The sequence below is a fragment of the Crocuta crocuta genome, unplaced genomic scaffold (assembly GCF_008692635.1).
Source record: "Crocuta crocuta isolate KB4526 unplaced genomic scaffold, BGI_CrCroc_1.0 scaffold274, whole genome shotgun sequence".
NCBI classification, from domain to species: Eukaryota; Metazoa; Chordata; class Mammalia; order Carnivora; family Hyaenidae; genus Crocuta; species Crocuta crocuta.
This window is the reverse complement of record NW_027530222.1, coordinates 3,730,108-3,742,229: the sequence shown is the minus strand read 5'-3', so window position 1 is coordinate 3,742,229 and position 12,122 is coordinate 3,730,108. Positions and strand designations below refer to the sequence as shown.

Sequence of the window (12,122 nt, the reverse complement as noted above, 5' to 3'; positions counted from 1 at the left end):
GGTGGGGGTGGGGGTGGGGGGAAGGAGGGGCAGAGCAGCCCAGACAGGGGAAGCCAGAGTGAAGGCGGGGAGTAGCAAGGTAGCAGATCATCCCAAAGGCGAGCTGGGGTAGGAGGCAACGAGGAAGAACCAAGTGTTATTGCCTAGCCAGACATGAGGCTGTGGAGAGGGGCAGGCTCTGTGCAGGCTGGGAAAGGAGATGAGGCAGGCAGCTAGAACCTGTGCTCTGGTACACCTAGGATGTGCCCAGGCTTCTGAGGCCACAGATCCCGCCATACCCTTAGTGACACCACCAGGCTGGAGAACCAAGAGTGACTCAGCCTGGTGGCTGGGGATGGGGGATGGCCCAAGGGACCAGTAGGTCCCGTCTGAGCTTGGGCCTTTCCCCGGCTCCATTCCAGGGAGCTGGCCCCCCACCCGGCAGGAGGACGTGCCATCAGCTCTCTCCCGGCAGGCTCTGTTCCTCAGGGCTGCTTTGTTACTCCCTCGGCCTCTCCCCTCTGCCCCCCAGGTCTGGTTCCAGAACCGCAGAGCGAAGTGGCGGAAGCGCGAGCGCTATGGGAAGATCCAGGAGGGGCGGAACCCCTTCCCATCTCCCTATGACATCTCTGTGTTGCCCCGAACAGACAGCCACCCCCAGGTGAGCCCCCTCTTCTCCTGACCCAGGGCCTGGCCACGTCCCGTGGGCTGGCTCTGGCCCCAGGAAGACCGGAAGCAGCGTTAGGGCTTTGTGTGGCCGTGGGCAAATCACTTCTCCTCTGCAAAGTGGGGCTCTTCTGTCTCACAAACGGGGCACGCAGACAGTTGGCACAAAGGAATCACCGAAGGCACCTCATTTGGAGGAGCAGTGGCAGGGGCCTCTTGAGTATGTCATTTCCAGTGTTGGGGGGGGGTGGAGGGAGCAGATTCTAGACCTGGGCCATGTGGAGCTTTCCTGGTAGGTTTCTGGAGCCCTAGGAGCAAAGGCAGAACCCTCAGGTGAGGGAGGCAGCCCCTGGGCTACTAATTCATGGGCCCCCTTCTCTTTCCAGCTGCAGAACTCCCTGTGGCCCAGTCCAGGGTCGGGGAGCCCCGCGGGACCCTGCCTCGTGTCTCCAGAGGGCATGCCCTCCCCGTGCATGTCTCCATACTCCCACTCTCATGGGAACGTAGCTGGCTTCATGGGGGTGCCGGCCTCCCCCGGAGCCCACCCTGGCATCTACTCCATCCATGGCTTTTCCCCTCCCCTGGGGGCCCACAGCTTTGAGTCTTCCCCAGATGGCGACTATAAGTCTCCGAGCCTCATCTCGCTCAGGGTGAAATCCAAGGAGCCACCCAGCCTACTGAACTGGACCACGTGATTGGCTGCACGGACACACAGACTAAGCTGCCCATCCCCTTGTCTGTTCCCAGCTGCGCCCATCCCACCCCAGCCTGGAAGCCAGAGAGGACACACCTCTGCCTCCAAACCCCAGATGGTTCTCGGAGGCCCAGGCAGAGCAGCTGGGATCCTCAGCCTCCCGCAGGGAATAAGCTAGAGTTTTTTCTCTTAGAATAAGACGGGGCTGCCCAGGAGAAAGGGGCCTTCAAGGCAGGTAGGATTCTTCCTATGACACATTGGGCGCCTTCATCCAACTCTGGGCTGGAGGAAGACACTGCCCTGCTTCCTTCACATTTCGTCCAAGTTTAATGGTCATCCCTCCAGCTGAAATGACTGAATTGGCTTCTTATTCAGGGAACCCCGTAAAATAAAAGGAAGACGCGGGTTGAACCAGGAGCAGCTCTTTGTGACTTAGGGGAAACCAGCCTTGCATGACGCTAGAGCCAGCCTTATCCCCCCTCCCACCACCAGGGGGCGAGCGCTCAGCGTCTGGAGCTCACGAGGGCCTGGAAGCCCGCAGTCCAGCTGATGTCAAAGGTGCCCGCAGCCTGGGCGCTGGCTGTCCCTTACTCCTGCCCTGTGCCCCATGCCACGGAGTCCTCTTCCCCTGCCAAAGGGGCAGAAATTCCACCAAAGATTTGGATTCTCTTCTAGGGGATCAGGCCAGAGCAGGTTTCCTTGGTTTACTCATTGGATGTTGATGACAATAAAACAGATTTCCACAGATTCAAAGGCCCTGAGATCTCAACCCTGATNCATAATAAAGATGGCATGTTTTTTACACTAGGCAACTGTGCATCCTCAGGGTTTGGCACTTGGTTATTTACGCTACAGCTGTCTGTGCCCAGGGCTCAGGCTCAGCCGGGCCCCCCTGAGGGGCCAGCAGGGATCCTGGGGGCTAGGGGAAGGTAGGCTGCAACAGGGCCCCAGGGCTGATACATGCCATGCCTGGCCTTGTCACCTGTCCAGGAGCTCTGTGGCTTCAGCTGGTGCGTGCGGGTGGCAGGAAGAGCCCCACTCTAGAGTCAAAGGGAAAGGGACGATGTTGGGGGGGGGGGTAGGAAGGGCAGTGGGAAAGTGGAGATAAGCTTGTGGCTGAACTAGCAGCAGAAGGGAGGTGGAATGAAAGACGGGGGAGCCCACTGAGAGCTCCGAGCTCCCCTGGAGCAGTGGGGGTGGGACAGCCTCTTTCTCCCAGACGCCCCAGGAGCGAGTCTGAGCTGCGGGGCAGAGACAAAAGCCAGAACTCTTTCTTGTGGTTTCAGAGTATTAGCTGTTCTATCCTTCATCCCCACTTTCTGCCTTATCTCCGCGGTCGGGAAAGCAGGAAAAAAGCAGGCCTGGCCTCCCACCCTCCCGGTAAACACAACCACATTGCTCAGAGGAGCTCAGCCTCAGCTAGCAGCCCCGGCACCCGCCCCGTGCCTCCTCTTCCAGGCCCAGAGAAGCCCCAGCACACAGACACCAGTGCTGTGCTCCTTCCCAGAGAGGGAGCCCGTCCCCGAGCAGGTCAGGTTTTCCCGCCAAGACCGTCACCGTGGCTGGGCTCAAGCATCCCTCAGAAGAAACCGTTCTTTCTTCCCCTCCCTTTATATGAGGCCCTGGCTTCTGGTTTGGGTGGGAGGCTCTTAGAGTCCGAGGCAGCCCCGTAGGAAGAGGCAGCCCTGGCACCTCCGATGAACACAACGCCCTTCACACAGCTGGCCAACAATGAGCCAAGGCTCAAACCCAAACTTCTAACTCAGGGCTAAGACCACTGCTCTATAAGTTTCTTTACCCAAGGAGTGACCAGCAAGACTTTGGACTTCCACATCACAAAGTCAGAGAGAAGCAGAAAGACTAGTTTGTCCTACAGATATTTACTGAAGGCCCAGTCTGTCAAGGAAAACACAATTCCCACTCTCACACAGCTTGGGGGCTGGGGCGGCGGGGGAAGGAGCTATGAAAGCAAAGGAAGCACGAGTGGGAAAGAGACAGACTAGAGAAGACAGTAAAGCCAAGCCAGAGAGCCGAGCAGCAAGAGTGGGAGAGGCAGGCAGAGGCTGGGAGCAAACTGGGAGGGAGGCCCTGGAGGGCGGGGGGAGGGCACGGGGAGGCCAGAGACCAGCTACTGGCTCTCATCCAGGGGCATCTGCACGCAGCTCATATTTTTCTGTTCAGTGACAGCTAAATGAAGAGAAAGCTAACTTTACAACCGCCCACTTCACACATAATGAATATGAATGGGCATCCCGGAGCCTGTTCCCCGGGATTATCTGTGAGCTGATGGTTTCTCCCACTGACTAGGCCATCCCAGTAGCCCTGTCCTCTGGCTGGGACACAGGCAGCCCTTCCACCTGCTTCCCATTAGCCATCCTCCTGTCCTCCCCTCCTCCTCCACACCCTAGACGTCTCACCCCTAAGACGCAGTGCCCAGGTCCTCAGGCGCCCCTGCCCTCGGCCTCACTCCGAAGGTGACCTCAGCCCTCAGCCTAGGTCCCAGGCTTCCCCAACACCAGGTTGGGGTGATGTTCACCCCTTCTGGAAAAGGAAATGGTTAGCAGCCCCACCTGCAATCCCAAATTTAAGAGTTGCTAGGCTGTGTCCCTTTGCTAAGGCTCCTCTGCCCCAGTGAGGCCCACCCAGAGAAGCCCTAAATCACCCTGGCCCGGGGCACAGACCTCTGGCCCCAGAGAGCCCTAGCTGCTAGCAGGCCTTTCAGTCCCCACTTCTGGCCTCAGGCCGGCATGGGGGAAATGCTTCTCATTAGAGGCGCTCAATCTTCCTTCTCCGCCTGCCCCCAAGCATTTACACATCAGCCTGAATTACAACCCCCGAGTGCAGACCTTCCGCAGCCCCAGACTGGAGCAGAGCTGAGCACTGCCAGGAAGCGGGCAAGTCCTGTATCAGGCAGAGGGCGCACACCTCTCCCCACCCCCCCTTGGTCATCCCAGCCATTTTCAGCAGGGGCAAAAGGTACCCAGGCTCTTCTCCAGGAGAGCACTGGCCGGGACCAGCGGGACCCACGTGGCCCTGCAGACGTCCGTCTCAGTGCCGACCACATTACTGCTCTCACTTGCTGCTGTAGCCATCTGTCCATCTACTGAGAGCTTGTTGAGGAAAGTGGGAGTGTGGTACTCTGTTTAGCTGCATACCCAGGGCAACCACAACAGGGCCTGGTCCAGAAGAGGCTTTCAAAGTACGACGGCAGAGTTGCTCGGTGAGTGGCTGACTTTTGAAAGCCTTCTCTATTTAGAGCAGTGAGCTCAGGATGAGGGATACAAGGAGACCTAAGACATTATTCTGGTCCTTGAAGGGGGGTGTGGGGGGGGGGGTCTCTTTTCCAGGGGAGTCAGTCACTGGATGCAATTTCACAGCGGGCTAGGGTGGGAAGGGCCATTAGCAACACTAAATAGAGATGTCGTTTATTAGCCTTAGAGCTATACTGGTCCTTGTCAGCCGGGTACTAGGTCTCCATTATCCGTGGTCTCATTCATGACCACTGTGCTATTATTACACGGACTTTTACAGATAAGCCACTGGAGGCTTGGAGCTTGATGAGCTCAAGGCCCTTCAGTGAGTAAACAGGAGAGACTGCAGCCTGAAGCTAACCATGACCAGGGTCAAATGAATGGCTCAGCTACTGCCTCTCCGAGCAGACGGTTCAGAAGAAGACAGACGGGAAGCCAGCCTCCTGGGAGAGAAGCCTAGCAGGCCTGGTGGGGCAGCCACACACGAGTCCTCTGTGGACGGGACAGAAAGACATCGAAGCTCAGGCTGAGAAGGAAATAGCAGCAACAGCTCCCCAATCACTTGATGGGGGCACATTTGGGGCACACCAGAGGCCAGTCCAAGACCTAGCTGACGTTTGCCAAGAATCTTCTTGCCAAGGACTGTGCCTGAGCAAATACTAAGTACTGACCTAAAGTGAGTAAAAGAGCAAATGAATGCACTGGTGGTTAAGTGCTGGGGAATAAAAAGGATTCATTAGAGAAAAGGCACGGTGGGGGGTGGGGAATGGGACGGATCCACTCGGCCAACAGAGACCTGGGCTGACATTCAGACTCTGGCTCTCATTATCCTGTGACCTTGGGTAAGTTCTTTATCCTTTCTGTGCCACTTTCTCGTGTGCAAACCAAGCACTGTAACGGTCTTGCTTTCTAGGGTTGTTAGAAGCAGTAAGATGTTATACATCAAGTGCTCAGGGTAGTACCTGGGACATTATGTAACTCAACCGCTTGCAAAGGGTCTTTGTGCACCCCGCCCATCTCAGAACCCCCAGGAGAAAGCCAGAGATGTGGGTGGCCATTCGTTCCAAGAGACATTTCTGTATAAGAGCTTGGATTTGAACGGCCAGCCGAGCACTAGCACACTCGGTGGCTGTGACAAGGCTCTCTCTCCTAGGCCAGTCCCTGGACCTATGACATATGGATTCACCAACTTACACAGGCTTTATGGCCGTTGCGGCTTTGGTCATTCTGTGCTCTTTTTTGCACAGACACATAGATATTTACAGACCTTTGCAACCCAAAGACCTTTGCCAACTTTCCCAAGAGGGGGAAATGGCACCTCTGGTTAAGGGAAGCTTCAGAGGAGATTGGGGAAATCCAAAAAAAAAAAAAAAAGGGAAAGGAAGCAAAGCCCTCAGACAAGCTAGGTTAGTGAGCCCGGCTGCCTGGTGGAGTATGACTGTGAACGTCTATCTGACCCCAACTAAAATCACAAGATGCATACTTCTTATTGGTCCTGGAAAGAAACAGCAGAAAATCCATCACGCGCACACAAACTGTATCAAATTCCACTGTCCTGTGCAAGTTGCTTAGGGGCAAAAAGTCAATCAGTCACAGGGAATTCCTACGTCAGAGGCCGTGTGGCTTACAGAAAGAATACAGTGCTCGCTTCCCCTGTGCCGCCCCTAATGTGCAGGCACATCCAGGCTTACCCTGGAAGCCCAGCTTGGGGCCTGCACTGAGGCTCAGCCAAAACCCAGGCCCAGCAGGCCCTGTACAGAAGAACCAACAAGAGGGACATTTCCTCAGAGTACATTTCCTTCGTAAGTCAAGAGACTTAGGATCCCATACACATGGCCTAAAGATAAGATAGGAGACCCTTAAGTAACTCTGGAAAGGGAATGGTACTTTCACAAGCATCAGAAACAAAGCCTCACAATCGAACCAGGTGGAAGCAGACGTGGGATGGGATGCGAAGGCCAGGGATGGGAAGGCCAGGTGCAGGCTCCAGGAGTCCGCAGAGTGACACCTCCCGGGCGGATTTTCCTCGCCTCTTCCCCCAGCAAGGCAGGCTCCTGGGCCCTCTGACACCCCCCTTCCCACTGTGAGGCTGACTCCAGACAGTCTGCTTCCTCAGGCTCTGGGCAGAGAAGCTTCCTCTGAGTCCCAACCACCTACCCTTGCGAGGGCCCAGGGCGGCTGACCCCTTCTCTGACCTAGCCCCTGCCCCTCCCCAGCACTGAAATTGGTTCGGCCGAGGCCCCCCCAAGGAGAGCGATCCGGAGATGCCTGGGGCTCCTGCGGCAATGACGTCAAACACAGGGGTGCAGGACAACTTACCACCCCAGCAGCCCCGAGCCCTGGAGCTGGGCTGGAGCGATCCCAGACTCCTGGGGAGAAAACACCATGGATAAATGCCAACTCCCCCAGTGTCTCCCCCTCAGGTGGGAGGCAGGCAGCCTGGCAGGGAACAAGTGGGTGACCTATCAATGTCGGCAGGAAAACCTACTTTCTAGACTTACAGATACTCAGGGACCGTACTTCCTGCAGACAAGGCAATGGGGGTCGTTTTTACTTCCTTTTAATGTAAACCAAATACACAAACACGTGAAAAACCCCCACGTGACACAAGAGAATACAGAGATTTATATATAGGTATTTACAGACCCTTGCAAACCAAGAGGAAAAATGGCACCTCTGGTTAAGGGCGGCTTCTCTTCCTACACCCTAACCCTGTCCAAGATCAAAGCACTGAGGCAGCTGTTGGAGCCTCTGCAATTGCCTCTGGATGAAACTTAGCAGGAGGCTGGAATGACACCAGAAACCTCCCAAAGCAAAACCAAGAGTCCGACTTCCTAGCCCTGGCCCTAATCCTAAGCCCTCCTCCTTGGCCAGCTGACGTGCCAAGGATTCGTGTGTCTCAGAAGAGTCTCAGTGCGACCCCTGCCATTCAGATGCAATGGCTTCCCAGCCCATCTTCGCTTTTCCCGGCCTTGGGCTGACTAAGAAATGAGCTGCAACCAACCATGTCCAAGAGGAGAGGGTGGGAAGGAGTGAAGGAAGAGAGGATCCCAAGCAGAGAGCTGACGGCTCTGAGCAGGACGCTGGGAATGAACGAAGGGCCAAATCTGGACTCCCCCACAAGCCCAGCGAGGCCTCAGGAGGGCGCAGTGGGGCTGTGCTGCCACCTGGAGGGAGGTGGGAGCACTGCGGCAATGAACTGGGACAGCCCCTGGGGCACCTCCAGATCAGCCCTCCTTTCCTTTTCAGTCAGTCCCCTGTGCAGGAGCCTCACTGCAACAGCTCCTCCCAGGAGATGGGCTTGGAGAAGACCTCCCTTTCTAACCAGAGGTCGTAGTTCATCTGGAAGTCCTCAGGGAGGTCCACCCGCTGGCCCAGGACACTCTGCAGGCAGTTGTCCACAGGCAGGAAGTCAGGGTTGCTGTGGGCTCGGTCGTACCGCCGGGCATTGAAGCGTTCGATATTGGCACGGAGGGCACATTCCTCTGCCTGGAAGTCCCAGGGCCGGGCATCAAGATCTGGGACAAAGCAGGAAAGCATGTTTAGGAGCCAGGCCCCCGTGGCAGCTCCCCCTGGGTTCACTACCGCTCGGGCCAGGCTGGCCCCGGCCTGAAATGTTCAGCGTCAGCTGGGAGCTGGAGACCTCTGATCTCCATCCTCAGGAAGACTGACAGGACTTTCTCCTTAGATAAAAAGGAAACTCAGGTAAAAATAGAGAAGCCAGATGTACAGGGAAAAAGGCCACACTGCAGTTTAGGGGGACCCGGCCAGGGAGAGCCAGAGGAATGACACAATTCTCTGAAAGTTACACTCTCTCTGGCTCTCTGAGATTGCTGGCTGGAAACTGCAGGTCCCATCAGCTGCTCATTCCTTCAGTTCCCTGACCAGGGACTGGGGGGCCACGTGGGTTCTACACAAATTCAGGGCACTGGGGTGCAGATGTGGTCACCTGGCCACGGGGCCGTGGGCCAGGAACCAGATGGTGCAGCGGCACAGCCAGGGAAGCCTGGAAGAGCCCACTCTGCCTAGAGGCCGAGGGAGCCGCCCAGATGGCAGGGATGCACGCAGATACCCAACAGTTAGGGGGAGGGGGGAGGCATCCTGCCGGGGGCAAGAAAAGTGAGGCACAACATGGCTAATGTGCCTGGACCCCTGTGTGTGATGGAGGCTGGGCTGAGAGAAGCTGGATCGGATTATGAAGGAGGGGAAGGGAGGCCGGGCAAGCCTCACATGCCTTACTTAAGAGTCTGGCTCAAATTCTAAGGGAAAGAGAAGCTAATGAAGGATTTTCCTTAGGGAGTTAGCCCCACAGGATCTGCTTTTTAAAAAGATCGCTGGGGCACAGTTTGAAGCACTGATGGAGAAGGAACTGGGGGCAAGGCAGCCATCAGGCTCTGTGGGGATTTCAGCGGCCAGAATTAAGGCAGCTGTGGTGGGGAGAGAACAGATGGGAAAGTATCTTGTGAGGGTTTCTGAAATAGGGTCTACCTCAGGGGGAGGAAGAGAGGAATGGGGGATGATCACAGACGCCAAGCCAAGGCAGCTTCTTGAAGTCCTTCCTGGAGCTCCTACCCTGATGCCAAAAAAGCAGGAACTGGACTCTTCAGGGTTCTAGAAAGCCGTCAGCCCCTTGCTCAGCCTGTGCCAGAGCCTTACCGTTGCCATATGCCCAGTCGTCGTTTAGCCGATGCCGCACCTTCTGGTAGATGGCGGACATGGTCTTCATGTTGCTCTTCCGCCACTGCCGCCCCAGATACTTGGTCTGCACCTTGAGCAGCTTCAGCACGTAGAGCTGCATCATGGCCTGTTTCACCTTCAAGGCCCGCTTCAAGATGGGGGCCGACTTGAACACCACTAGCATCTGGGAAGGGGCAAGAGGACCAGGTTGAGGGCAGAGACACCGGCACTACAACCTTGCCACTTACCGCTTCCAGGGTTAAGGGTAATCAGCCGTGCGGGTATTCCCCAGACTGTGGGGTGTTCCCAGGCACGGACTCCCCACTGCTAAATTCACGGCTCATTGAGAAATCTGAGGAAAGCCATGAATCCTCTCACTGCGAACGTTCCTATGTCCGTGTATGTAAAATCTCTGAGGATTCATGGACCTCCCTACCCAAAGGTGTCCTCAGACTCAGGGTTAAGGGAAACTCCTAGAACCCTGGTTCTGTTACCAGTGGAGATTAAGAAGATGGAGTAAAATCCCTTCTCTAAGTGTCGATTTGGTTCAGGGCACGACTAAGCCTCTTCTAGCTTCTAGTTCAACTCAGCAAGGAGCCAGACAGCAGCCATTAACATGCAAGGATGGGGCTACAGGAGAGTCCCATGAAAAGGGGACAGGGCAGCAGCAAGCCTGCCCCAGGGCCATCTTGGGAGGGGACAGCACGAAGTGTGGCCTTCTGCCTTGAGCTCCGAGTTCGAGCCCGCTGCCCACACTAGCTCACCATTGTCCTCGAGTGCTTCCATTTTGTCAGCTTGTTCAGGATCCGAAGCAGATTGATGCAAGAAAAGAGGTTCCTCCAGCAAAACTGGTTATTGTCACCTGCTTCCTGCAGGGAAACCCCAGGAACGACCATGACTCACACAGCCACGGGGCGCTCAGTGCTCTCCAAGGCCCTCTCATCCCACTCGGAACTGCCAGCCCTCTCCTCTCCTCAGCCCAGAGCTTGGCAGAGGAAAGGAGCCCCCTCGAGTTCTTCTGCAGGAACCACGGAGTGTGATTTGAGGGGTCTGTGCCGTCAGCCTCCTCACCTGGGGCACCCACACTGGGGCCCTTGCGGAGCTGTGCCCCACAGAGATCCAGTGTGAAAGGGAAAGCACTCGACCAGGGGAGCTCTGGGTCAGCAACCCCTGAACACCACATTCCTGTATCCAAATCTGTCCACTCTGCAAGGTCCTTCCTCCGGCCCTTCTATGCAATTTCAGTGCTTTAAAAACCAGCACCCAACAGTGACCTCATCTGTGTACCCCTCAACACCTGCGTCGGGGGAGGCAGGTCCTCAGACACCACGCCCCCGCCCCCACGCCAAAGAGACAGTGTGGCTCACCAGACTCTCAGCGGTCAGCTCCGGCAGCTCATGCACCACGCAGTGGGGGTAATCCAGGACAGAGATGCTGTGGGGGTAAGAGAGGCCAGCGACCACCGTGAGCAAGGCTAGGGGCTGGACAAACAGCTGGGGCACGGCTGGCTCCTGGCCTTCCTCACTCACTTGCTAGGAGGGGAAGCAGGACTGCCTAGCCTGCACTCCCTGCATTTCCCCAGCTAGAGGACGACCAAGTCCCCATTACAAGTGAACTTATACGGTCCCTCTACGCCAGAGACCAGCCTGTCATCTTGTAAGGTCCACAGACCCTGCTTTCCCAAAAGCAAGGAGTCTGGGGCTGGGGAAGACAACTTCTCAAGGCAATTAACGTATGCCCAGCCCCTCACAGAGACGGTGTCTGGCCCACAGCTCGCTCTGCGGTGCCCCATCAAATACAGCTGGCACCAGGCGAGGGGGCCAGGGGTAAGAATCAGCAGGTGGGTCCTTACAGTGCACAAGGCAGAACTCCTTGAAGAATATAAAAGCACACAACAGTGAGGGCCCAGATGAGAACCCTCCCACCCAGGCGCAGACCGAGTCACCTGTCACTAGACCAGCTGGACTCAGACCTGACACACTGGCATTCGCCACAGCAGAGACCATGACTCGTTCATCTTTGTGTCCTGAAGCCCGGCATGGGGCTGGCTTGCAGGTGCTGAATGAGCCCAGGAGACGACAGCCACGCCTCTGGCCACCTGGCCATCTCTACCCCTTCCTGATCCCTCGTCCTTATCACCTGTTCTTGGCGGTGATGTAGGACATGATGTTTTGATTGAAGAACTTGAGGATCAAAGGGATGCAATTAGCAAACACCAGGTGCTGGGCCATGTATTCAAACTGAAACCAAGAGAAAAAATTAGGCATGCCTTTTAGGACCTCACCCTCTTCCCTCCAGTGATAAAAGGCCTTGGTTGGAGGACTGTGTCTTAAAATACTCATGCAGAGCTCAAGGGGGTCTGAAGGGCAAGGCCTCTGTTCTTCAGGGCTAGAGGAGCAGCCCTGCCTGAAGCCCTGGCCCAGTGAACAGAAAGGAAGGCCCCACAGGTACCTGGTAGACGTGGTTCAACTTAAAATGCTTGAGCAGCAACAGCAGGACAGCAGAAATGGCCTTAACAATGACCTCTTTGTGACGGTTCACATCCACCCCCAGCTTCATGCTCTGCAACACCGTGGTGCTGGAAACATGATTTCCGGGTGAGCCACCGGCATGGGCAGCACCACCTTTTGGGCGCTCGCAGGAGAGATGGGCACCCTGAGCCTTCCCCGGGCAAAGGTTCCCACCTCACCACCCACCCCATGAACAGCCCGTGTCACCCCAGGGACAGCTCCGCGACCAGGCCCCGGGCTCCTCCCGCCCACCTCAGCAAGCAATCCAGCTCTGCACCACTTGCTCCTTATGGGGCCTCAAACACATTCTTAGCCCATTTCCCTGCTTTTCTTCCCCAAATGAAA

At 56.4% G+C, this 12,122-nt stretch overlaps 2 protein-coding genes across 3 annotated transcripts in view; one reads left to right on the top strand and one right to left on the bottom strand.

Moving 5' to 3' along the window:
* The window catches only part of ALX3 (ALX homeobox 3), a 14,868-nt gene extending 12,776 nt beyond the window's left edge, over positions 1–2,092 (top strand). Inside the window, exons 4-5 of the mRNA XM_077765619.1 lie at positions 512–640; positions 1,032–2,092. Coding sequence (XP_077621745.1) covers positions 512–640; positions 1,032–1,340 — 438 coding nt within the window. The 3' untranslated portion in view covers positions 1,341–2,092. The remainder of the gene's footprint in view (positions 1–511; positions 641–1,031) is intronic.
* Positions 2,093–7,134: 5,042 nt separating this feature from the next.
* STRIP1 (striatin interacting protein 1) overlaps positions 7,135–12,122 on the bottom strand; it is a 17,220-nt gene continuing 12,232 nt past the window's right edge. For both annotated transcript variants that reach the window (XM_077765599.1, XM_077765600.1), the window contains 6 exons: positions 11,719–11,845; positions 11,407–11,507; positions 10,635–10,701; positions 10,032–10,136; positions 9,247–9,451; positions 7,135–8,108 (listed from right to left, as the gene is read on the bottom strand). In XM_077765599.1, the coding sequence (XP_077621725.1) occupies positions 7,861–8,108; positions 9,247–9,451; positions 10,032–10,136; positions 10,635–10,701; positions 11,407–11,507; positions 11,719–11,845 (853 nt within the window). In that variant the 3' untranslated portion in view covers positions 7,135–7,860. The remainder of the gene's footprint in view (positions 8,109–9,246; positions 9,452–10,031; positions 10,137–10,634; positions 10,702–11,406; positions 11,508–11,718; positions 11,846–12,122) is intronic.